This window comes from Vitis vinifera, chromosome 4 (genome assembly GCF_030704535.1).
Source record: "Vitis vinifera cultivar Pinot Noir 40024 chromosome 4, ASM3070453v1".
NCBI lineage: Eukaryota > Viridiplantae > Streptophyta > Magnoliopsida > Vitales > Vitaceae > Vitis > Vitis vinifera.
The window spans coordinates 4,123,168-4,148,228 of record NC_081808.1 but is presented as its reverse complement, the minus strand read 5'-3'; the positions used below and the strand labels follow the sequence as shown (position 1 = coordinate 4,148,228).

At 35.5% G+C, this 25,061-nt stretch overlaps 3 protein-coding genes across 3 annotated transcripts in view; 1 reads left to right on the top strand and 2 right to left on the bottom strand.

Moving 5' to 3' along the window:
- The first annotated feature begins 1,582 nt into the window (after window positions 1-1,582).
- LOC100254376 (26S proteasome regulatory subunit 8 homolog A) lies at window positions 1,583-14,416 on the top strand. Its single transcript, XM_002284711.5, has 9 exons — window positions 1,583-2,071; window positions 2,994-3,091; window positions 9,544-9,768; window positions 9,848-9,910; window positions 10,405-10,568; window positions 10,769-10,925; window positions 11,013-11,111; window positions 12,652-12,762; window positions 14,084-14,416. The coding sequence occupies exons 1-9, from the start codon at window positions 1,867-1,869 to the stop codon at window positions 14,222-14,224; spliced, it is 1,263 nt and encodes a 420-aa protein (XP_002284747.1). The 5' UTR covers window positions 1,583-1,866; the 3' UTR covers window positions 14,225-14,416.
- Window positions 14,417-15,525: 1,109 nt separating this feature from the next.
- LOC100259398 (EG45-like domain containing protein) lies at window positions 15,526-18,309 on the bottom strand. Its single transcript, XM_010650288.3, has 4 exons — window positions 17,931-18,309; window positions 17,712-17,836; window positions 17,315-17,615; window positions 15,526-15,822 (listed from the first exon to the last, which is right to left on the bottom strand). The coding sequence occupies exons 2-4, from the start codon at window positions 17,833-17,835 to the stop codon at window positions 15,816-15,818; spliced, it is 432 nt and encodes a 143-aa protein (XP_010648590.1). The 5' UTR covers window position 17,836; window positions 17,931-18,309; the 3' UTR covers window positions 15,526-15,815.
- Window positions 18,310-23,655: 5,346 nt separating this feature from the next.
- The window catches only part of LOC100267929 (EG45-like domain containing protein), a 45,887-nt gene continuing 44,481 nt past the window's right edge, over window positions 23,656-25,061 (bottom strand). Inside the window, exons 6-7 of the mRNA XM_059736212.1 lie at window positions 23,962-24,262; window positions 23,656-23,840 (exon numbers count right to left, since the gene is read on the bottom strand). Of these exons, the coding sequence (XP_059592195.1) occupies window positions 23,834-23,840; window positions 23,962-24,262 (308 nt within the window). The 3' untranslated portion in view covers window positions 23,656-23,833. The remainder of the gene's footprint in view (window positions 23,841-23,961; window positions 24,263-25,061) is intronic.

Here is a 25,061-nt window from a genome sequence, read left to right as displayed (position 1 = left end):
GGCCAATTTGCCAAATTCCCAAATTTGCAAAGTTTATACATACATACATACATATATATATATATATATATATATATATATATGCGCGTGCGACAAACTTGTGTTAGAAAATTGAGTTTTTGAAAATCATCTAAGTCTGCTAAAACACTAATGTTGGTGCCTCGCGTATCCGGTGATTCACGTTGCTGCTAGAGGGATGGACACGTGATTCTCAACACACAAGGGGTTCTTGATTCAGCGATTACACCTGCAAAAGGCATCCGGACAGGGTGTCCGGACGCACCCTCCGATGGTTTTGTTAGCCATGGTGAAAGAGAGATATATATATCAGTTGGCATTTTACTAGGTATCAAGAGGTTACCAGGGGATCCCCCCTTCTTCTTCATGCGAAGGCATATATATACAGCTTCAGGGGTACTGTTCCTCTCATTAATGGTGAGGAGATATTTTCTGTTGTGATGATGACAATAGGTGTTAGTAGGAGTACTATCATCCTACGAATGGCTGTCAGAGACCATGGTAGGTGATGCGGCTGTCAGAGATCGTGGGAAGCGATTATGCAGAATGATCGTGGGAAGTGACTTGCTGTCACTTCCTCTTGTCTTCTCATTCTGCAGGTGATGGGATGTGGGCCATGGCTGCTTGTTGTGATTGCGTGTAAGACTCGCTTTACTTTAATTGACCATCCAGACGATTTATATCCGGATGGATCATGCTGAATATCCGGATGTGTTGTGGAGACTATCCGGGTGTCTACGCTATGCCAGCGTCGTTTGCTCTTCCTTGGATAGGAGAAGCTGAAACGTTGTTTGTCTTTCCTTGAGGGGTTCCGGATAGGATAGCCGCACCATGCATATCTTTAGGGGAATCCGGATGATGATGGTCCGGCTGATAACACGTGCCACGCGTCACCATGAGTCGCGTGCCACATGTTTCCCAAGGGGAGGGGTCCCTACAACTAAGTTTCTCTTAATGTATAAATAACCTAAAACTCGTTATTTTTTGTGTTTACGAAATATTTTTAAAACTTGTTCATTGTTTTTTCATTGGGTTTATGAGAAAAATTTACATTCTCTCAAGACATTCAAGATTCCATTGAGGAATACTCTAGTGTTGTGTTGTTAACATGAAATTAAATGTAAAGAGTAGCTATTGATAAGTAAATTTTTATGTACTTACACTTCAGATTTAGTGGATTTTAGTTCTTTGATTTTTTATCAGGTGGTTTTAACATTCGTAAAATCCTTAGAAGACTATAGACGTAGTTTCCAACATAAATCATTTATACCTTTATATAGATTAAATTTCTTATCATTATTAATAAGTTTTAATCATAGTAAAAAAAATCATAAAAAATAAAATTTAGTAAACTTTGGGTTAAATTAAAGAAAGACTTCACTATTTCTCGATAATTTCGTATTTGAAATATTAGATTTTTAACCTATTCAATGCTCATTACGGTCAACACCTTGAGATTTGAATTTTCATAGAAATCATAAGGATTTGACTATGGAAGGTTTCTTGATAATAATAATAAAAAACCTATATTTTAACCAAAATAATAGATCAATTAAATTATGATTATCCTATAAAATTTGTTTATCATCCCATTTCAACCCTATGTGCTAAAATTTTTGTGTCATTTGTTAATATTTTTGACAATCACTACAAAAAATAAAAAGTTTTTATTTTATTTTATTATCATAAATAAAGAAAAAAAAAATGATTTTAAATTAAGGAGCCTTCGCAATAGGAAAACCTATATAAGCAAGAAACCACGCCAAACACCCAGATACTTTCCCCAATTTCTAGGGTTTTCTTTGTTTCGCAAATTATCAATCTCCTCTCGAGTCACAGGTTACAACAATGGCCACAGCAGTGACCGAGCTCAGTCAGTCTGGTCCAGCCATGGTCGGGGAGGTCTGCACCGCCAAAACGACGTCGTCTAAGCAAGGAGATGGGCTGAGGCAGTACTACCTCCAACACATCCACGATCTCCAGCTACAGGTTCGCCAGAAGAGCCATAATCTCAATCGCCTTGAAGCCCAGCGCAACGATCTCAATTCCCGAGGTTTTTCCATCCCAAAACCCTAACCAAACCCTAATTTTGATGCTATGATTTTCAGAATGATCATTGTATTGTGACGCTTATAATTTTGTTATGTGCAGAAACCCTAATCCAACACTGGCTTCTGATAATTTTTGGTGGCTGTGTTGTATTTTGATTTTATTTTGGTAATATAGGATCCGGATGGTATGGATTTGTCAAAGCCCTATGTTTTGAAACTTGATTTGTGATTGCAGTTGCGTGATTTGCGTTGCTCTGTTATCGGTAAATTTAAAGTTTTATTGGTTGCCTGGAAATGTGGGAAGAAAAAAAACCAGATTAGGCTCTCGACGTTCAAGATGTCTTGATTTTCTCAGCTCAGTTATTTAATTTAGCTCTCTTTGGTTCAATCGAGTGTAATTTTTCTTTTGGGTGAGAAGTATTGCGAAAGATTGTACTTATAAAAAAAATAAATTGGCAAAAGCTTATAGTAATAGTTTGATTTCTTTTCCTTTTTTTTTTTTTTTTGGCTTTTGGTTTAGAAAATGAAATGGAGGGCAATGTTTGAAGATTTAGTGCCTCTGCTTGATATTAAAAGTTGTATCTTTTTAAATATTTTTCTTTCTAAAAAATTTTCTCCAATGATTTGGTGAAGTAATAAAATTGTTTGATGTGTAGCTTGATGGGAATACAGCTGGTTTCTTTGTGGGAAAATGGGTTCTTTTGGGTTAATTTTCATTCACATATGAGTTATTTTGGGTTAGTTTTCATTCATATATTCCCCCAGCTTTTATTTTTCTCCTTTTCAAATGTCATTCTGAATGATGGGTATTGGACCTGATTTTAGGTCACAGTTGCATAGCATTAGGAATTCTTTTTTGCTTTCCTATTCCTTACTAGAAAAATTGAAATTTTGATTAATGAACCTTGGTGGTGTTACATTCAGTGAGGATGCTCAGAGAAGAATTGCAGCTGCTTCAAGAGCCTGGATCATATGTTGGTGAAGTAGTCAAAGTTATGGGAAAATCGAAGGTTTTGGTTAAGGTAGTGTTCAGTTAAAAAAATTACTTATATATATATAAAAGTAAATTGTAGTTTAATTTGGAAATTAGTTTGCTCGAGAATTTTTTTTTCCCTTTTTCTTGATGGCTTTCAAATTTTTGCACCTGAGATGGTTTTCATATGTTCCATCTAGCACATATCCAAAGAGGCATATGGTATGTTTTAAGGCTAAAAGGAATGATGATGGCCTATGCCCACTGGATTGTAGTTTAGCCCTTTGGCAAAGAACCAAAGGTCCAAAGTTTGAACCTTCCTAGTATCCAAGTGTTACAGGGCAGAGGAGTGGGCCCATATCACCTAGGATTTGCTTTGCTCGTAGTCAGGATAAATGCCTTACTATTACTTATTTAATTGTTATAAAAACGAAGGAAGGGTGATGCCATATGATGTGGCAACTTGACATGAGTAGGAGTAGACCATAATGGTGAAACTAGAATACGTAGACAATTGCCCAGGCCTCTGGTAGTTAAAATAAATGCCCTCTTGAGTTGAGTTCCATTTAGTTAAATATTTCACAGTACCAGTTATATCAGTTCTTAGATTGACTTTGTTTCTCTTCTTCTGATTGGTTGTACTGTGGCAACTTGCAAGCATTTCTAAATGAACTGGCATTTAATTGGAGATCAGTTAAAAAAAAATAGAGAAACAATTAAATAAACTGTTTCTTAGTTTAGATGTTGAGCTATGACTGGTGTTCACATACAGGCAAGCTTATGAACTTGAATAATTCTATCACCTGTGCAGACATGTTGTTGGTAGAAAGTTTCAGGTGTTCGATTGAAGAAGCTCCTTTGCATTGGCACTGGTAGTAGAGTGAAGCACTGTTACCCTTAGAATGGGTTTACTACAAAGATAAGATGTATGGAAACTAAAACATGAAGAATTTGAATTGGTCTTGTTAGGCAGATTTACTGGTTATGGGAATTTTTTAAGAAACTTGAGGTCCAAATTTTACTATTAAGACTTCTAAAGAAAGTATTGGGCTGTTTGTGGGGAACAATGTTGGAAATATCCTTTGATGATTACAAGAGAAGGGAAGGTTGGTTCCAATGTTTAAGCCTTAATTTGGGACATCAATGATGATTTAAGTTCCTCTTACGACTTGACATATTTTAGGTTGATTCTTTTGTTAAGTTTATATTTTAGGTAGTTGTTTACCTTTTTGTCTAGTTTTTATTTCTTATATAGTCTTTTTGTCATATTAGAAAATCTTTTAATTTTTTAGCTTGTATTTGATTCTTGGAAAGTACTAAGGAAAGAAAAAAATGTTAAGAAAAATTATTTTCACATATTTGGTTCACCATAGAAAATGTGAAAAACAAATCAAAGATAATTAAAATTAGTTAAAAACTTTTGTATTTTTAATATTAATCTTATTTTCACTTTCTTTATTTTTTCTTTTTCTTTTTATTTCCTTCACCATTTTCTCTCAAATTTTCCAAGAATCAAATTTAGTGTTAAGTTCCTTATAAAAAATTATCTATTTCTTTTCCTGTAAGGGAAGATAAAAAAAAATACATTCGTTGCCTAAGACTATTGTTTGGTACAACGATGTAAAAAGTTTATGGGCTGGTTTTGGAGAATACATGGAAGTTGCTGAATACGTTTATGGGCTGGTTTTGGAGAATACATGGAAGTTGCTGAATACTTAATTTCTTTTCATCATTCCAGCTACGAACTGATGTCTAACGTTATTAATTGTAGCTTTCATGATCTTTTAAGATGCTTAGTGGGTGACCGTGTTGGCAATTGGTAGCAATTACTTTCTATGGCATAATTTGCTTATAACAATTACATAAATCGGATCACAGTGCTTTTGAAGTTATTACTGGTTTGTAGCTTGGAAAGCCGATTGATTTGAGTCTTTTGCCTTCAAATGCAAGAGTGCAGCGGAGGAAGCTTTTTTATAAGTCACATGAAGGAAGTTCATGATAAAGTACAAAGGAAGATAGCACATGGGAATAAACAATACAAGGTTCATTCTAATCTTAGGAAATGTTTTGCTGAGTTAAAGGGAGTAAATATGGTTATGATTCATATAAAACAAGATGCTTATTAGAAGCTACATCCCAAGAATGTTGATCAACACAAGCATATGAAGGAAATCAGTTCTCATGCTTATGTCCTTGAACTGCTGGTTGATATGTCTATTGGTACTGTATTTAATGTTGACAACTTGACATTATATGGAGACCATTGTGATGAATCCTTTTAATATGGAATGATTATTCAATTGCCACCGGTATTGAGCTTAAAGGAAGACATTGAAGATGTGATTGATGACTAGAGTGTATCCATAACTGAGGGAGGCTGCAAAAAGTATTTGGTTATGTGGGGAAATCACCCTCTTTTTTATTGCACTTGGATTGCATCCAAAGAATTTGAGTGGAAAAATCATGAACTTTATGGAAATATCATTCCTTTTTTCAGGTGGTGTCTAGTTCTTACAAATCAAGAGATGATGTATAACAATATTGAAAACATTCTTTGAAAACTTACAAGAGAAGGGGAAAGGATGTTAGAGGTTCCTTTCATTGAGGAGGAAGTTTTTGCTACCTTGTCTAGTTGTGTGAATAAAGCTCTAGATGGTGTTTTGGCACAAGAGTTGGGACTTTGTAAAAACCGAGGTGATGAGTTTCTTCAAGGAGTTCTTTGGTAACAACTCCTTTGAGTGAGTTTTGATTCCTAAGAAAGGTGGAGTTGAGGATATAAAAGATTTCAGATTCATTAATTTAGTTGGGGGGTTGTATAAGCTATTGGCTAAAGTTTTGGCTAATCAGCTCAAAAAGGTGGTGGGCTTGGTGGTTTCAATTTACCAACAAGCTTTTGTGGAGAGTAAACAAATTTTGGATGCAGATGGGGCCTTAGATTTCAAGGCTAAAGAGCACCAATGGTAGGATCATTTGAAAGCTGGACATTGAAAAGACATATAATCATGTAAATTGAGACTTCTTGCTAGTAGTTTTGGAAAAAAAAAAAGATTTTGGTCAAAATTGGGTGTGATGGATATCTCCTACTCACTTCATGTTGGCAATGGAGGTTCTCAACCAAGTTCTAAGGAGGGCCAATGAAAGGGAGTTTCATCTTGTGATTCAAAGTGGGAGGAAGAGGTGGGGAAGGAATGGAAGTGTTTGATTCGTTGTTCACTAATTATGCCTTAATTTTCTGTGATGTTACTAACCAAGAGCAATTGGAGTATCTAAGTTGAGCTTTCATGTGGTTTGAGACAATATCTAGTTTAAGGATAATATGGAGAAAGTAAGCTAATTTTGATAGGTGATGTCGTAAATGTGGAGGGTTTAGCCTATGCGTTGGGAGTGTACCTACTACATACTTGGATTTGTTGTTGGGTTCTCCTCGCAAGTCAATGAGGGTATGAAACTCGATGAAGGAAAGATTTAAGAAAAATCTAGCCTTGTGGAAGCGACAATATTATTGAGAGGATAGAGACTTACCTTGATAAAGAACACGTTATCAAGTTAGTCAATTTATTTCATATCTCTTTTTCGCCATTCTGAGGAGGGTGAGCTTAAGATTGGAGTAGATCCAAAGGATTTCCTAGGGAGAGAAGGAGCTCTTGAGAGAAAACCCCATTTGGTTAATTGGTCTATTGTTTGTTTGGGCAAAAATAGATGGGGAGATTGGCATAAAATTCTCCACACTCTTAATAGGGTTATCCTTGGTAAACGGAGCTAGAGATTTGCTTCCAAGGGAGTTCCTTTGGAAATAGGTCATTGCTATGAAGTATGGGACAAAAGAAAGGGGATGGTGCTCAAGGGCAATGAGGAATGGCTATGGGGTGAGGTTGTGGAAGGCTATAAGAAACTAGTGGGAAGCCTTTGGAAGTAGAACTTGCCTCATTTTGTGTATTGGCAGAAGGATAAAATTATGGAAAGATGGATGGTGCAGCAAAAATTCTTTGGAAGAGTCTTTTTTGGTGTTATTTTCTATACCGTTGATAAAGACTCTTGTATAGCTTGAAATGTGGGAACAAGTTGGGGAAATGGGTCAATGGAGTCCCTGCTTTCATAGATAGTTCCTCAATTAAGCGTTGGAAGGAGGTCTTTTTTTGAAGGCCACAATCAATCTCAGTTAGAAAGGAAGATGAGGAGGACAAATTGAGCTTGAAAGAAACTAAGAATGGCAAGTTGCTTGCCCGATTTTTCTATGCATCCTTAGCCCAAGGAAGAAGTGAGCCTTCCTTGCAAGCATAGTATGGAACCCTTTAGTGCCATTGAAGGTGAATTCTTTTACTTGAGAAGCTATTTGAGGAAGGAATTTAATTCTTGATCAGCTCAAAAGAAGGGGTTAGAGTATGTGCCGAGTAAATGTAAAGGGGATGAAGTGTTGGTTGATCACTTGCTTCTCCCCTACTTCATAGCAAAAATCTTGTGGCAATTGGTTTTTTCCCTATTTGGAATGGCATGGGTGATGTACTCCTTTGTTGAATGCAATTTTTTGAGTTGACATGTTTCTTTTGTGAGAAAGAAGAAGAAGAAAGCTTGGAGGGCAACTCCTTTATGTCCATTTTAAACGTTATGGAAAGTAAGAGAGAGGAGGTCTTTTGAAGGTGTAGAACTTTCAGATCGAACAATTAAATCTTCCTTTATGTGTATCTTTTTTTATTGGGCTAGAGTGTATATAGACAATCATTCTATGTTAATGATAGGCTTTGTAGATTGGTTGAGCTTGAAGTAAGGAGAGGGAGGTTGTTTTTGTTTTTCCTTTTCTTGTTCCTTTTTTCCTACATGTTTGGGACTAATTGTATACATCGTATGTACTTTGTTGTGCTCTTTTCTTTCTTTATCAATATATATTCTTGTTTGCCTATCAAAAAAAAGATAGGAGAAATGGAAACCATGTATGATTGAGGTGATAAAGGTTTGTGGTTGATTATAAATTTCCTCATATGAGTAAATACTAGTTAGAGCAAGGCAGAGGGAACTTGTCTATATTGAGTCTTTTCTAAGGTTGTCTCTATTTTATTTCACATTGTTTTTTAATTTAATTTACTACATTATAAGGGATAGTTTGTGAAAATGAGTGACAAATCTCTATGCCTTCTAGACTGTAGGGGATGGTAGAAGGGTGAAATTTTGGAAGGACATTTGGTGTGGAAACACTCCCCTATGTGAGGCTTTTCCTTCTCTGTTTGCCTTTGCGGTATCCCAAGATGCGTGGGTAGAGGATTGTTGGGATTATATGGGGGATGCGGGGGGATGGTATCCTTGTTTTTCTAGGTCTTTTAATGATTGGGAGCAGGAGGCGGTGGCGAGTCTCCTTTCGGTCCTTTAAGGAAAGAGGCTCAATGTTGGGATGGAGGATAGAGTGGTGTGGAATGCTTCTAAGAATGGGATTTTCTCTGTAAAATCCCTTTACAATACTCTGGATTCTGGTGGTGCAATCCCGTTTCCGTGGAGAATCATATGGAGCCCTTGCGTGCCTACTAAGGTGGGTTTTTTTGCTTGGGAAGCTTCTTGGGGGAAGGTCTTAACCCAAGATCATCTCAAAAGGAGGGGTTGGTCTCTAGCAAACAGATGCTTCTTATGTTGTGATGATGAGGAGACAATTAACCACATCCTTATTCATTGCCCCAAGGCGAAGGTGTTGTGGAATCTTATGTTTACGATGTTTAGGGTTAATTGGGTCCTTCAGCTCACAGTTAAAGACACTCTCCTTGGTTGGTCCGATTCCTTTGTAGACAAGAAGCGTGGGAAGATTTGGCGGGTAGCCCCCCTTTGTTTATTTTGGACGATGTGGAAAGAAAGAAATAGGATAGCTTTTGATAATGAGGCTTTGTCGATCCAAAGATTGAAAACCTCCTTCGTTTGTAATCTTTTCTCTTGGACTAAGTCTTGTTTAGATGGAGAGCCCCACTCCTTAATTAATTTTGTAGATTGGTTGGGTTCTAATTGAGGGTTGGTGAGTGTATGCTTCCTTGTGCTTTTTGTTTTTGGGGCTTCTCGTGTATACTTCCTGTATGCTTCGGGTTGCCTTCTTGCTTCCCTCTTTTTAATATAATTATTCTGTGTTTATCTATCAAAAAAAAAAAATCTCTATGCCTTCCAGGACAATGAAAAGGCAAAAAAGGACAACCTTAATGGGATGGAAGAAGTAGACGTTTAAGTCTAACAAATTCTTAGTAGGGATCAAAAAAATAATCAAGAATACGTAGCACCGGATAGTGAACTTTTCTATTAAAGAACCACGGGAATTGGGTCAAAAATATTAATTTGTAGAAAATAAGTATTCAAAACTCTGGAATTTATTATGATTACAGACTCTTTTTACTTTCAGTCCAACTTTTGTTTCTATGTGGCTTTGTGTGTACTGAATTTCTCTACCATTTTCTTTTACGGCTGAATTTAACAATGTTGTGATGTATGAAATGTGAGTTCAGATGATTTGGCTGATAATATTTTCCTTCTTTTTAGGTTCATCCAGAAGGGAAGTATGTTGTTGATATTGATAAGAACATAGACATCACTAAGATCACACCTTCAACCCGAGTTGCTCTTCGCAATGACAGCTATGTGCTTCACTTGATATTGCCCAGTAAAGTAGATCCACTGGTAAACCTTATGAAAGTTGAAAAAGTTCCGGATTCTACATATGATATGATTGGTGGTCTTGATCAGCAAATCAAAGAGATAAAGGAGGTTAGCTATATGAGAGCTTCTTCTGATTTATTTGTTTTGGTTGAAATCCTTCTGTCTTATGCTGTCTTAAACCCTTCAGGTTATTGAGCTTCCAATCAAGCATCCTGAATTATTTGAAAGTCTTGGTATAGCTCAACCAAAGGTACTTCCTTTATTTGTAGTTACATCATGTGTATCTTATTCATGTCTCGAAGGACTTACACCTTGTTTTTGAAATAGCCCAATCAAAGATGCTTTTATTGTATTATCATTGTTGGCATTATTTTCATGTATCTACACTTTGCTAATTCTTTTGGAACATCAAAATCTTTCCTGAATTTTGACCTTGCCTGAACCAAGAACCTCCAATTAACTATTTTCCACCTTTTTGTGAGGAAATTTTTTGAAAGTTAAAGTTATTTTATTGGATCCCGTTGCATGGATTCTTTGGCCTAATTTAATATTCCAATTTTTTTAATTTTTTTTATTTTTAAACATTAAGAATGACTGAGTCCTGGAAGCAGAGCTAAATTGTGTTGTTTGTTTTTGTTCAAACAGTTATTTCCTCCATAGCAACTTCTAATTTGTTTGACTAGCTGCAACTGTTTGGAAGTCATTAAAACTCGGTTCTAATAGTCTATTTTTATGTGTTAATAGGGAGTCCTGCTTTATGGTCCTCCTGGTACAGGGAAAACACTTCTTGCAAGGGCAGTGGCTCATCACACTGACTGTACCTTTATAAGGGTTTCTGGCTCTGAGTTAGTTCAGAAGTATATTGGTGAAGGGTCTCGAATGGTTAGAGAACTGTTTGTTATGGCAAGGTTTGTTTAATATCTTTAGTGGAAACCATGACTTGTGATACACCTAGAGGATTTATTTTTCACTCATAAGATAATATTTTATATGTTACCTCTCCTGGGTAATTGTTTAGAGTCACATTTTTTTCCTGGGTTATTGAATTTTGTTTTAAATCTCCCTTTTATCTTGTCCTTATGGTCTCTTCTCTGCTGCTTTATTACAGGGAGCATGCTCCATCAATCATCTTCATGGATGAAATTGACAGTATTGGATCTGCTCGAATGGAATCTGGAACTGGAAATGGTGATAGTGAAGTGCAGCGAACTATGTTGGAGCTTCTCAATCAACTGGATGGATTTGAAGCCTCAAACAAGATCAAGGTACTCCTCAATAATTTCTCTTCGTTGGTAGTAAGTTAAATTTTGTCTCTGTAAATAACTATTGTATGAGATGACCATTTATTACAGGTTTTGATGGCTACAAATCGCATTGATATTTTGGATCAAGCCCTCCTTAGGCCTGGACGAATTGACAGGAAGATTGAGTTCCCAAATCCCAACGAAGAGGTATATTTCTTCATTACCGTATTCAATTAATGCACTTACGAGATGAAAATTTGCTTCAGCTCTTGTTTGTTTTTCCACATCTATTTAGAGGTGCCTGTGTTTTGTCTTTGTAACTCCTGTCTTAGAAATACTTGTTTTTTGGGGTTTTAACATTCTGATTCATAATTAAAAGATTTTATGGATGCCATATAAATATTCATAAATGTTTGGCTGGTATTTGGCAGTTTCATAACACTTACTAAGTGAGCTTTTGAAAGTATCTTGATTCACCAATCTTACTTTGCTCAACTTTGACCTCTGAGGGGAAAAAACCTTTGGTCTACAATGAGTTATGGTCAATATTATTCATAAATATTCATAAATGATTTTAGAAATACTTAGAAATACTTGTTTGGATGGTATTTGGCAGTTTCATAACACTTACTAAGTGAGCTTTTGAAAGTATCTTGATTCATCAATCTTACTTCGCTCAACTTTGAACCTCTGAGGGGAAAAAGCCTTTGGTCTACAATGAGTTATGGTCAATATTATTAAAGTTCCTTTTATTGTGTTGTTTAGTTTTATCTTTGGTGGGAGGATTCCTCATCCTTCTTTTGTACTTCTTTTTCTATCAATATATATATTTGTGTTTCCTATAAAAAAATAAAAAAAAAATATTAAAGTTCTGAACCTCCTGATAACTTAAGCTAAAAGCTCAAGCTTGTTTTTGTTCCATTAAATGTGGGAACAGTGGTATTCTGAGGTTTCACAACTGCTTTCAATCCATAAAACGAGTGAATGTTATGGCTTATGATCTTCTCCCTTTTTGGGGTGCAATGGGTGATGCACTCCTCTGTGAAAAGGAACCTCCTTGGATGGCATGGATCCTTCGTGGGCAAGAAAAGGGAGAAAGCTTGGAGAGCTACCCCCCTCTGCCTAATGTGGACCATTTAGAAAGAAAGGAATAGGAGGGCCTTCGATGATATTGAGAGGAATGACCAAGTTATTCAATCCATTTTTTTGTACACTTTTGTGATTTGGGCTAGGGTGTATATAGAGGAACACACTCTCTCTCTTGATAGATTTTGTAGACTGGCTAGCCACCAAGTAAGGGTCAAACTTGTTTATCTTTTTGTTTTTTGCCTCCTTGTATCTTGGTATACTCCGTGTATACCCTTTCTCTAGCCTTTTGGCTCTTAATGAATTATCTTTACCTATCAAAAAATAAAACTAGTGAATTTGTAAAACTTACCCAAAAAACAAGTTCATTAACTGTGGATTATTAAATGAACTGAAGCCATTTTTTTAATAGATTTTTTTTTTGGTCCCCATTGGGATTTGAACCTGGAACCTCCCATAAACCCATAACAACCCTTTACCACTTGAGCCAAGCCTCAAGGGCTTAGATGGACTGAAGTCATATGAAGATGCAAGAAATCATTTTGAAGTGATGCTCTTTTAAGTTATGATTATAAATTCGATATTCATTCTGATATGGCATTTTTTTTTATCAACTGCAAAGGTGAAGCACATGCTGATTTTTTTTTTTCTTTTTTTTCAGTCCCGCTTTGATATTTTGAAAATCCACTCAAGAAAAATGAACTTAATGCGTGGGATTGATCTGAAGAAGATAGCAGAGAAGATGAATGGTGCATCTGGTGCAGAGCTTAAGGTATATTAATCAGTCATGCGTACAGTTACTCTATCTGAATGGTCTCCTGTTTTGCTCTTTGGTTTTGAGAGACTTGCTTATGATGGTCCATGATTCTTCCTTCTCATTTAATTCATGTATATTAGCATTGGCATTCGCAAATCCGTTTAATTTATAGCCTACTCTAGATTGGTCAGTTCACAAATGTATAACCCAAAACCAAGCCAGGGTAAAAAAACTCAAACCAACCTTCATATTCTGTTTCACTATAAATTTTAGGTTTAGTTGGTGAAACTTAGTGGCCAGGCCACTTCAGACAACCTTACAACTTGGTCCAAGACACAATGCAAAGGAGGGAATGTTTAGAAGAGGGATAGGAAATTCATCTTGTCCAGCTGATGTATACTAGTATGCATGGTTGGTAACCTCTTTAGAAAATATCTGGTCTATTATACTCTGTTTCTCTTCAGTTTGGTCAGGAGAACATAGACCTGTCTTCATAAAACAGAACTCTCTACTGTTTGCTACATGCCATCACTGCAAGTGTAACTTTAAAAACTAAGATATTTTTTTGAACCAATGCAAAAGAACCAAAAAGATGTGGGACATGTTAGCAATCTTTGGGCTTCAGTGGGAATTTCCAGAATCTGTGAAAGAGCTCCTCCTGGGTTGGAAGGTGAAGCTCATGGACAAAGGGCATAGGAGGGTGTGGAGTATGGCCCCTCTTTGTTTGTTTTGTTGTGTGTGGCAGGAAAGAAATAGAAGGATCTTTGATAGGGTAGAGTTCAACAACCTGAACCTAAAAGAATCTGTTGTCATGTCTCCTATGGATTGGTTTGGAATATTGTTGGGAAGGGATTGTGCTTCTCTATTGGACTTTATGGATGACCTAATTGTAGATAGCAGCTTTTAGTTTGTTTTTATGCTTGGTGCCACGTCTTTTTTGTCTGGGTGGCTCCCCCCTTATATACTCCTTGTGGACATAGGTGCTCCCCTTTTTTCCATAGGCTCCTTTAATACATCTTTCATTGCCTTCGGAAAAAAAAGAAGGAAAAGTTCAAACCGATGACTCATGAGGTCATTATCATGACCCAGAGTTGGTTCAGTTTAAGTGATCAATGAACCAGGAGCACAAAGTTCAAGTTAGTTAATATCTTAATGCAGGCCCACACTGAATTAACCAATGGCTTGGTTCCGTTCTCAGATACACCGGACAAAGTTGCATGTGTGTCCATAAGTGGGACTAAGTCCTTATTCTTCATCATATCAAGTGCGGTCGGTTATCTGTTTTGTCTTCTAACATCAAGCATGTCTAACTAAACTTTTATATAATTGTTTGCAGGCGGTATGCACAGAAGCTGGAATGTTTGCTCTAAGGGAGAGGAGAGTACATGTGACACAAGAAGATTTTGAGATGGCAGTGGCAAAGGTGATGAAAAAGGAGACAGAGAAAAACATGTCCTTGCGGAAGCTGTGGAAGTAAACACTTCCTATTGCTTGTGTTTTGTACTTTAAACTTGTAAAAGGATAAAATAGTTATCTTCCATCCCCGAAAAGGACTTGACTCTGTTTCACACTCGCCTCACGAAATTTTAGTTGCTGGAAAACATCTGCCCATCTGTTGTCAATTATATTTTCCGCATTTCAAATTTATATGCATCTAGTTTCCTTTTTACCTCTGCATAATTTTATGTTCACCCAGCTACTTGCCTAAAGGATTTATACCAATTGAATTAGAAAAACTGAATTTTGTTTTCCATAATAATTAAGTTGAGCTAATAGATTATCCAACTGTGTTGACATATTCGTTTTTTTTGGTAGAGAAACCATATTATTATTATTTGACTAGTTTATCTTCTCTAGAAGTTTAGACTAGGATATGCTTGTACACAATGTAAAACAGTAGGGCACCTACAGGTTGACAACGATTCAATTAAGAATATGGCAATAGCATAGTAGTCGGTAATATATGGCAATCAGTTGACCCTTCAAAATGAGACTTGGAGTATGGCTAGAATAAAACCCTTGAAGACTTTTTGTTTGTATCTCATGCCTGAACTTCCATAAAGACAGAAACTTCGATACCATATTATCTGGATTGTCAATCAGAGTAACATGGAGCCACGTTCCCAGTACTGAAGTTGCTAATACTTAATCATTTTAATGCTTGTTTTATTTGTTAGTCTTATGCTTGATTTATGTCTTAAATCTTTCCTGGTTTGGAACTACTTGACCAACAGTCCCTGGTTCAATGTATTTTTGCCGGAGGTAGTGGAGTTGTTCACTCTCTCCCATGTTCACTGCCCCACCAGCTTCAATTTTCTCTTACTTTTGCATGATTTGTTGTGTCTACTTGTAGTTTTCTTCAACCCGATTTGTTGATGGGTGTACCAACTTATTGGTATGGGTTATGGTGTTTGGTCCACTTGCTGATTGGAAACTTATTTCAGGGATATGAATTTGTGTCTTTATGCATGTACTTTCCGGATTCCATGTCTCCTCTCTCGTCTTTCCTTCTTAAAATTTTCATGTCGAAGGCATGAAACAATAACTATCGCCATAGTCAAAGAGACAATTTTTAGAGTATTAGTTAATCCAAACAGGGCTTTATCCTTTGGGGTTGCCCAAATCATGATGCTTAAGTGCCCAAATCTCTCTCTCTCTCTCTCTCTCTCTCCCTCAGTGATCTCAAAACATTTCATTTTTCAAAACCCTATGTTTTAGGTGTTTTGAGAAGATGGTTTCTAGAAAAACACGTTTTCAGGAACATTAATATGGCAGCAATAATCAAGAATGAGGCAGGTATTGAATTTGCACCACACAGGAGAGAAAGTCCATCAGAAAAATAAATAGAATTAAATCCTATTCAATTTATTAGGTGCTGAACATTCAGAAAGGCATTCTATCCTTCCAATAAATCAATGGCGGACCACTCAAGGCATTGACATTTCTCCATATGAGGTTCTAGAAACAGAAGGTCAGTTGCCTCTTCCACAACGTTATAAATGAGTTCCATTGTCCGATTCAGACCCTTTCCCCTTCCACAACGTTAAGAATGAGTTGCGTTGTCCGATTCAGACCCTGTATGTGAAAAATAAAATATTGATGTCATGAGGAACAGAGGAGAAGTGGTAAAAAACTTCATCTACAATATCAAATAATTCCCTTTTATTTTTATAACAAAAAAAGGCATCATCAATCAAACGATGCTAGGTCTCATGATTTGTACCTTATAGTCTTATTTGTTTATATCTTTTATCTTGATTTTATTTGTTTGTACCCTGGATAACAATGTAGATCTCATACTATGCTAACTTAACATTTTACCACTTACAAACTTCAAAAGGGATTTCAAGACTAATGCTTGTAAATGCTAGTACATTAGGGGCATCCTACACGATGTGGAGGATAACTAATAGGTCACTTTTAGGTAAATGATAGTAACTGATCTCTTGGTTTTTGTAGTGTTAAGCTAGATTTATTAGAGTATTGATCTTTTTATTTTCTTTAAATCAACCAAAAAGAAAGTGAAGAATGGTAATAGATTATGTTGCTGACTCTGATACAAAGGATCAACGTATGAAAGTATATTTTTTTTCCCCTTTAACCAAAAAAAGCTAAATACTCATAATGAATAACCCGAAAAAACCTTTTCAAGCTAAGACTTCTAGCCTTATCAAAAGACTAACCCAAAAATGTAAAGAGTATTACATGAAAATATTTATATCATTAAATGATATATGAAGATCATCGAGTTTGATTAAAATGTACGAATGATTTTGAGAAAGATAGAAGTGTTTTCTAACGCCAAAAGATGTTTTATTATAAAAATAAGTATTGAACAAACTTCTATAAATCACTATTAAAAACTTAAAGAATTACTTAGAAGTAAATTTTAAAAAATCATTTATAAGATAGGTGTTTTCTTCTTCTTCTTCTTTTTTTTTTTTTTTTATTGGAAAAATCACTTATTCATTATATAACACATTCTTCTATTTATTTCTAATCATTAAATGATTTTTTAATGGAAAAAATACTAATAAAAGCGGTATGGACCAAAAATGTTTCTTCCTTCATCTGGATTAGTAATGTCACACCAACAAATATCATTGCTTATATTGTGCTTAGTAAAACGTCTTTTTAAGTAAGATTATTATTCACATATAAACATATTCAAATATTTATATTGGGTTAATTTTATTCATCTCCCGTAAAGTTTTATCTAAATATACTTAGCTCTCATTGATTTCAAATTCTATCAAACACCTCCCTTATCATTCTCATTTATAATTTTCACTGGCCTTCCCTCCAAAATAAGAAAGATATTTGATAAAATTTCAAACTTACGGAGGTTGGATATATTTAATTAAAACCTCAGGGAAGGTGAATTAATATGTACAAGTTTTTAAAAAATGTTGGGGAAAATTTTTTGGTGTTGCTTAAAGAAAACCAGAAACCCGAAAACCCATCCCAAAAATGAAAATAGCAGAATGAAAAAAGAGTTAGCACAAAAGTAACTAAAAGAAGCTGTTGAGGGGCTAAAGAATGAAGAGATAGGCCAAGAGAGACATACTGTTGAAACTCTATGTTAATGGATGATGCAGAAGCATTAGCCACAGCCCCAAATGCAGTGGTGGAAAGCACCATGGTTGCACCATTCCTTGAAGGCCTAGACACCGATGTAACCGCTCTATCAACGATCTTAATCTGAATGGTCTGCCCTGCTATGCATGTCATGGGCACCACTGCGCTTATGCACCTCACCAGGTACTGCCTCCCACAAGCTGCCCCATTGTCCCATATCCCCTCTCCGGCCGACGCGAAGAAGTTGCTTGATGGGAACTCAGACACATCGTTTCCATAGCAGGCAGTTGCTGTATCCATCCCAGATTTAAAAAAAAAAAAAAAAGTGTCAGTTTGGAAGCTTTGAATTACAGTTATGGGTCTTTCTGATTTTCATGCTACTCAACGCAGATATGGGGGAGCATATTGGCCTGCTGTGCCAACATCTCCTGAACAGATATGAACAAGCCCTGCTAATATGAAGAGCAAGGCCAATAATTGGAGGTGTAGTTCATGTGGAGAGGTAGACATCCTGCAGGAAATAAAAGAATTTGAAAGACGGGTTTGATGAATCTTCTATATATATATATATATATATATATATATGATGTATGAAGAAGATATACCTGCATATGAGATGTATGAAGAAGATATACTTGTATACTTCAAAGTCAACCGCTCTTTGTTAATTAGGTAAACCGCTGATGAGAATTCCAAAGGTAAAGCCAGAGACAGTTTTATTCATCATAAAATCAGCTCAAGACAAAAACAAAAACAAAAAGAAGTACGTAGATCGAATGGGCAACTGATATTTGTTGGATGGGAAGGGGTTAAAATTTTGAAGCCTAATAATCTAAAGAGATTCATTGACCAGTCAGTGTGGCCCGGGCGGTGCCGACTTTCCGGTCGATGCCACCCATGTGCATGCCATTACTTGGTATCTGTTTGGAATGGGTCATGCCGTCCCCGTGTGAGACACCTCCTTTGCTTAGTTGGGAGTGAAGGTCATGTTTTATATATGAACCTTACTTGCATACTAGTTCTTCATTATTTCAATGAAAAGAATAATTTTTCCATTTTTTTTATTATAAGTAAAGGTTTTGTGCCTCTCAATTTCATCCTTGGTGGGTGGATTCACTTGATGTTACATGCATGATTTTGTACACGTGTTTCGTGCCTTTAGCCAATTCCAACGTCTTGCGTTACAATTTTATCTTTGAATTTAGGAAAGGGTCATCTTTTATCTTTCTTAACACTTAAAAAAGTGTCATCATTTCCCTTTTTTCTTATAGTGTACGTATAATGTCTTTCTGAATTTTGATTTAGATACTTAACAGAATAACAACTTTGTATATTTGAGCTAAAGAGATATCTTTCTATTCATTATGAATGGTATATATAATATACAAAGGATAACAATATAACTAATAACCAAACTAATCAGCTTAACAACCAGCTAATAATAGAATCTGGTACAACTAGTTTTGTTGTTCAACATCCCCCCCAAGCTAAACGGCGAATAGGAAATCGAAAGCTTGGAACACAGAAACTGAAACTAAGAAAGAGACAAAGACTTAGTAAACAAGTCTTCTAGTTGTTCTTGAGAGGGTATATAGCGAACTTCAAGAGCACAGCGGAGAATCTTTTCTCAGATGAAATGGACATCCACCTCAATATGTTTAGTCCGTGAATGATAAATAGGATTGTGGGCAAGAGCATGCGCACCCAGGTTATCATACCAAGCTATGGGACGATGCTGTAATGGAAGTTGAAGTTCATCCAGTAAAGATTTTATCCAAATTAATTCCATAGTAACACAAGTTAGCGCCCAATACTCAGATTCAGTACTGGACTTTGCAACGACCTATTGTTTGCGAGAACTCCAAGTTACTATATCCATCAAGAAAAACACAATAACCGGTCATAGATCTTTTGTCATCAACATTACACGCCTAATCCGCATCCGAGAAACCTTCAAGTGTAAATCGAGCAGTAGGTCGGAAAGCTAAACCAAGAGTGCGGGTACCACTAACATAGCACAAGAGACATTTACAAGCACTCCAATGATGTTGTGTAGGAGCCTTAATAAATTGGCTCAACTTATTAACCGAGAAAGATATGTCAGGCCGAGTTAAAGTTAAGTATTGGAGAGTACCAATGGTGCTGCAATATAAGGTGACATCAAGAAAAAGAACACTGTCTTCAAGAGCAAGTTTCTAACCAAGAGCCATTGGTGTAAAGGATGGTTTAGCATGGAACATGTTTGTCTTGACAAGTAAATCATAAATATATTTGGCCTGATTGAGATAGAGACCGAAGTTATCTCTAAATGCTTCAAATCCAAGAAAGTAACTAATAGAACCAAGAGTCTTCAAAGCAAACCGAGAAGTGAGAGCCTAAATCATAGAATGAATGAGTACAGAACTGTCGCCAGTTATTAAGATATCATCAACATATACTAATACCAAAACCAAATGACCATTCTTCCAAGAGTGAAATAAGGAATAATCAGAAATGGAAGGCTGAAATCCCCATGAGACTAGAGCACTGCGAAGTTGAACAAACCAAGCTCGAAGAGCTTGTTAAGCCCATAGAGTGACTTAATCAGCTTGCAAACATGAGTAGGATGAGTAGAACTAACAAACCCTTCAGGTTGACACATATAGACATCTTCATGAAGAATGCCATTTAGAAAGGCATTATTGATATTGATTTGTTGTATGTCCCAATTGTAAGCGACAACAAATTATTCGAATAGTAGAGGCTTTGACAACTAGACTAAATGTGTCTGAGAAATCTACACCAGCATGTTGTTGAAACCCCTTAGCAACCAATCTGGCTTTGAATTTATCCAAAGAACAGCAAAAGTATTACAACTGTCATGTGATTTATTTGGAAAGGAAACATTACAAGCCACAAAAGAGTGAAAGAAGCAATTTTGATTATAAAAACATGAAGAACAAGATCATGTACTCCCTTCAGTAGAGTGGCCCCCGTGATCAGATCCTTAACATAACAACAAGAAGGTGTAAATTCAACAGAAACAGAGTTATCAGTGGTACACTTGGAAATACTAACAAGGTTTTTGGTAATATGAGGAACATGTAAAATGTTATTAAGACGTAAAGATTTGTCAAAATGATTAGAAAGAAATTTGGAATTGCCAATATGACTAATATGAAGTTTTGAACCATTTACCAATAACCAATTTCTCTTTGCCATTGTAATCATTCTTGCTAGCCAAATTAGAGTTGTCAACTGTAATATGATGCGTAGCTCCACTGTCTAGAAACCAAGAATTATTGTTTGGATCACCAGAACTTGGTGCAGCCATGTAAGCTTGAGGATTGGTATATGTTGTAGATGAAGTATTAGCTGAATAAGCATTGGTAGTAGCTTCTTGACCTTGATAACTAAGGTCAAACCGATGATAGCATTTTAATGCTATGTGTCTAGGTTTCCTACAGACCTGATAGATCGGTTTGTTCTTGGACTGATTCCGTCCTCCTCTTCCACTTCGTGAACCATGAGGTCATCCACGGTAATTGTCATTGCCTCTGTTATAACCAGAGTTGAAGGAGTTCTCATTGGCAGCATAGTGAGCACTAGTGCCATTAACATCCACTTGTGTAGTAGATTCACAACTTTCAATTCTTTGTTCATGATTTTGCAACATGAACATAACACGTTGAAGTGTTATATGATCTTTAGAGGTTATATTCACCACAACAGACTCATATTCTAAACCAAGACCAGATAAAATGTAAAGAATAACCTCATAATTAGATATTGGTTGACCAACAACAATTAAACAATTTGCTAATATACGTTTTTGTTAACCCAAGGGTTCTCCTAATCAGGTTTTGATGATAACAAACCATGGTTAAGTGACTAATTGGTTTGAATGGTAAAAAATCTCAGGTATAAATTTGGAAATTCATCAAAGAATCAAATGGATACAAGATCGAGAATTTTAGAAGACTTTTGATCATAGGAAACAAATGTAAGATGAATGCATGGGTGCACTTAGGTTTTTCATATCTTTTTATGCATCTTTAAAAACTTGATTTATTCTTTAAAATTTCGATTTCATTAAAACTTGAGTTTTATCAAATGTACCTTAGGCAAAACGTTTCAAAATTGACATATTAATTTACCTAAAGACCTTGTCTAAGTGTTAGAAAGAAAAATAATTGAAAAAAATAGGTTTTCGGGGCCAAAAGGCTGAACCGGTTGAGGCATAGACCAACTGGCTCAATAGGCCAGGGAACCAGTCGATCGGTTGCCTTTGTCCGATCAAGGAGTGCCAAAAACACTCTCTCTTTCAGTAGCCTTCCCTTCTCAGTTGAGGTTCCCTCCTTCCCGGTCGACCTCTGATCGAGGTTCGGTCGAGGCAACGGTAACCTGCCAAAGCATTAAATGGTCCAACGGCTAGTAAACCGGTCGACCCCTAGCTCGATCGATTGAGGCTGTTTTTGGCTCCCAAGCTTAGAAACCTATATTTTGAGAGCTCCACTTCATTTATGACATAGAGAACACTTGCAATCAATTGTCTACCCACTTGTTCTTGCCTTAAAAGCTCTCATTTCTTTCTTAGTGCATTAAATCCTCACTTGCATTTGAGCTTTGATTTGTATTTGAGCTATCTTTGAGCAAAGTTGAGGAATTCACTCTTGCAAAAGTTGAGTGTTAAAGCCTTCAAAAGGTTTGAATCTTGAAGAGTTTGTGTAAGAGCCCATTAGAGCTGGAATCCAAGTGTAAAGAAGATAAGAAGCTTGGTTGAAGCTTCAAGGTAGTAGAACTCTGACTCGGTTAGGAGTTTGAGGAGAATGGATGTAGGTAAGGAAGTGTCGAACCACTATAAAATTCGAGTTTGAATTCTCTAACTCTATCTCTTTATTTTTTATTATATTGTGCTTGAATTTGTTGTGTTAATTTTTTTTTTTTGAAAAACCTAATTCACCCCCCTCTTGGGTGTTTTTCTCATTTAAGCAGCCTTATTTTTTCAGTTTTTTAAAGACATATTCATCAATAGGTGTAATACCTTTCTTAAGTTTTAATTATTGATGCAACTGAAGAATTCTTGCCTTAGATTGAATTCCAAATACCTTATGAAGTGTGCTCCAAATCTCTGTTGCGGAAGTGCACCGTATAACATGTCCAAGCATTGCTTCAAAAATGGATCCAATTAACCAGCTAACAAGAAATTGATCCATACGAGTCCAGTAGAGGAAATTAGGATTTTCAACAAACACTTGAGGATCCTTTGTATCAGCTACCATGGCAGGTGGACAGACACAATCATCGGTTAAAAATCCTTCAAGACCATACCCTCGGACTGCAAAAAGAATATGTGATTTCCAAAATGAATAATTGGTGTGGCTGAGTCGAATATGCAATGGAGGAAGCATTGTTGAGATCTGAAAATTAGCGCCGATATTGAATGGAGCAAAAGAAGAAGCATCCATGGAAGCAAGAACAGTTCTGCACTCTGATATCAACTTAACAGAATAACAACTTTGTATATTTGAGTTGAAGAGATATCTTTCTATTCATTATGAATGACATATATAATATACAAAGGATAACAATATAACTAACAACCAAACTAATCAGCTTAACCAACTAATAACATAAATTGGTACAACTAGTTTTGCTATTCTACATAGATAGACAATTAGTTTGAAATTCTCATTTTAATTTGTATATCTAATTTAGATTTTCTCATATCGAAAATGATCCAAATTGACATTCTTAATATCATGAGGGGATTTGTATTGAGTATCTTCGTAGCTTATGTAAGGTTAAACTGAAGTTAAAATTGATGATTTTTTGATGTTATAAAAGTTTAATTAAACATATAATAACTTGAAGCATAAGCAAAAAAATAATAAAATAAAAATAAAAACAAAATAACCTTTATGTTAAGTATATTGTCTTTACTTTCCATTAAAATGTTTTTTGAAAGAAAAAAAAATTGTCTAAAAATATCCAAAAGCTCTTACTAAAAAGGAAATTCAAATATAACAAATCAAATTTTAGGCCCAAACATGAATTTCTATTTTGAAATCCATCGTCACACAATAAAGAATCTTTGAAAAAATTTAATAGTTATATAAATTAGAAGAAAAATTAAAAATAAAAAATAAAAAAAAACAAATAAAACTTTAATTGTTTTATTTGCCTTAAAAACAATTTAAAAAATATTTAAAAAAAAACATATTTTCTATTTTCTTTTGTTCTACAGAATAAAAACTATTTTAAAAAATAGTCACCAAACCAAACGTTAATTTCCCAAAACAATCTATCATATGTCCAAACCCTGGCCATGGAAAAAGTAGGATCAAAACCTTCAAATCAGTAAGATATGTTAATTTCTTGAATTTGTAGTGGTAGTTGATCCAATTTTTATTCAACTAATTGGAAACTTAACATCCCACATATTAATACATATATTCAAGAGAAAGAGAAGCCAGCTCTCTCAATCAACCCCATGAGATGTATATGGCCTTAACATCCATTGCAACCTTCAAACCCTGCACATCAAGAACACCACAAAATAACATCAAAAACTCCTACAGAAATAATTAAATAAAATTAATAATTCAATGTATTTAATATTAAAAAGCCAAAGAAATTAATTAAGAAGGCACTTACTGGGCAAACTCTACGTTAACCCAAGCAGCAGAAGGATTAGCAATAGCCCCAAATGCAGTAGTAGAAAGGACGAGGACGGCACCATCCCTAGAAGGTCTAGACACAGTGGTTTGGGCTCTATCAACAATCTTCACTATAATACTCTGATCAGCTTTGCATGTCCCTGGAGTTGGAGCGCTTATGCACCTAACCCGGTATTGCCTCCCACAAGCTGCTCCATTGTCCCACGCTCCCTCCCCCGCTGCTGCAAATAAGTTGCTTGATGGGAACGGGGATGGATCGTTTCCTGAACAGGCTGTGGCTGCATTCATAAAACCCGCAAACACCTTTGTTTAATTTCGGTTATGGAGGTTAATTAGCATCGGGTTGCAACTTGGACAGATTGAATCAGATTGATGGCTAATCCAAACTCAACTTTAATCTAATCTCATTTTTTGAGGGTGATCCGGTTAAACTTGGCTTAACCATAAATCCGACCTTGGGCTAGTTGCATAGGATTAATGGCTAACCCAAAGTCAATTGGAATTAATAAACAATCAACTCAAACTTAACATAGTTTCTAAAGGTACTTGATCAAATTATACTCAAATTAGTTATATTAAACTCAAAGTTGGTCACGTTCTATGATTCAAGATACATCATTTAAAAAAATAAATAAATAAATAAAAAGTATATATACTAAAATTTAAATAGTGAATAACACAAAATTTTAAGTTTATAAAAAAAAATTGTCTTCTAGAAAAATTAAAAAATATATAAACTATAATCATAATAAGATATTTTTCATAAAATCTAAAACAAAATGAATATTATGTATTATAAATTTAAAAAAAATATTAAATATGGTTAGGATTAGGTTTGTTCAAACTTGGTTGGGTTCAACCTAAATTGAATTCGAGTTAAAAAAGCTTAACCTAAATCCAACTTGAATATTAAAAATGACTATCCAAACTTGCTTAAATTCAAGTTTTTCTAAATGTTAAAATCTAAAACAAATTGAATGAATATTAAACTGGGTTAGGGTTAAGTATGTCCAAACTTCGTTGAATTCAACCCAATTTGAATTCGAGTTGAAAAAACTTAATTCAAACCTAATTCGG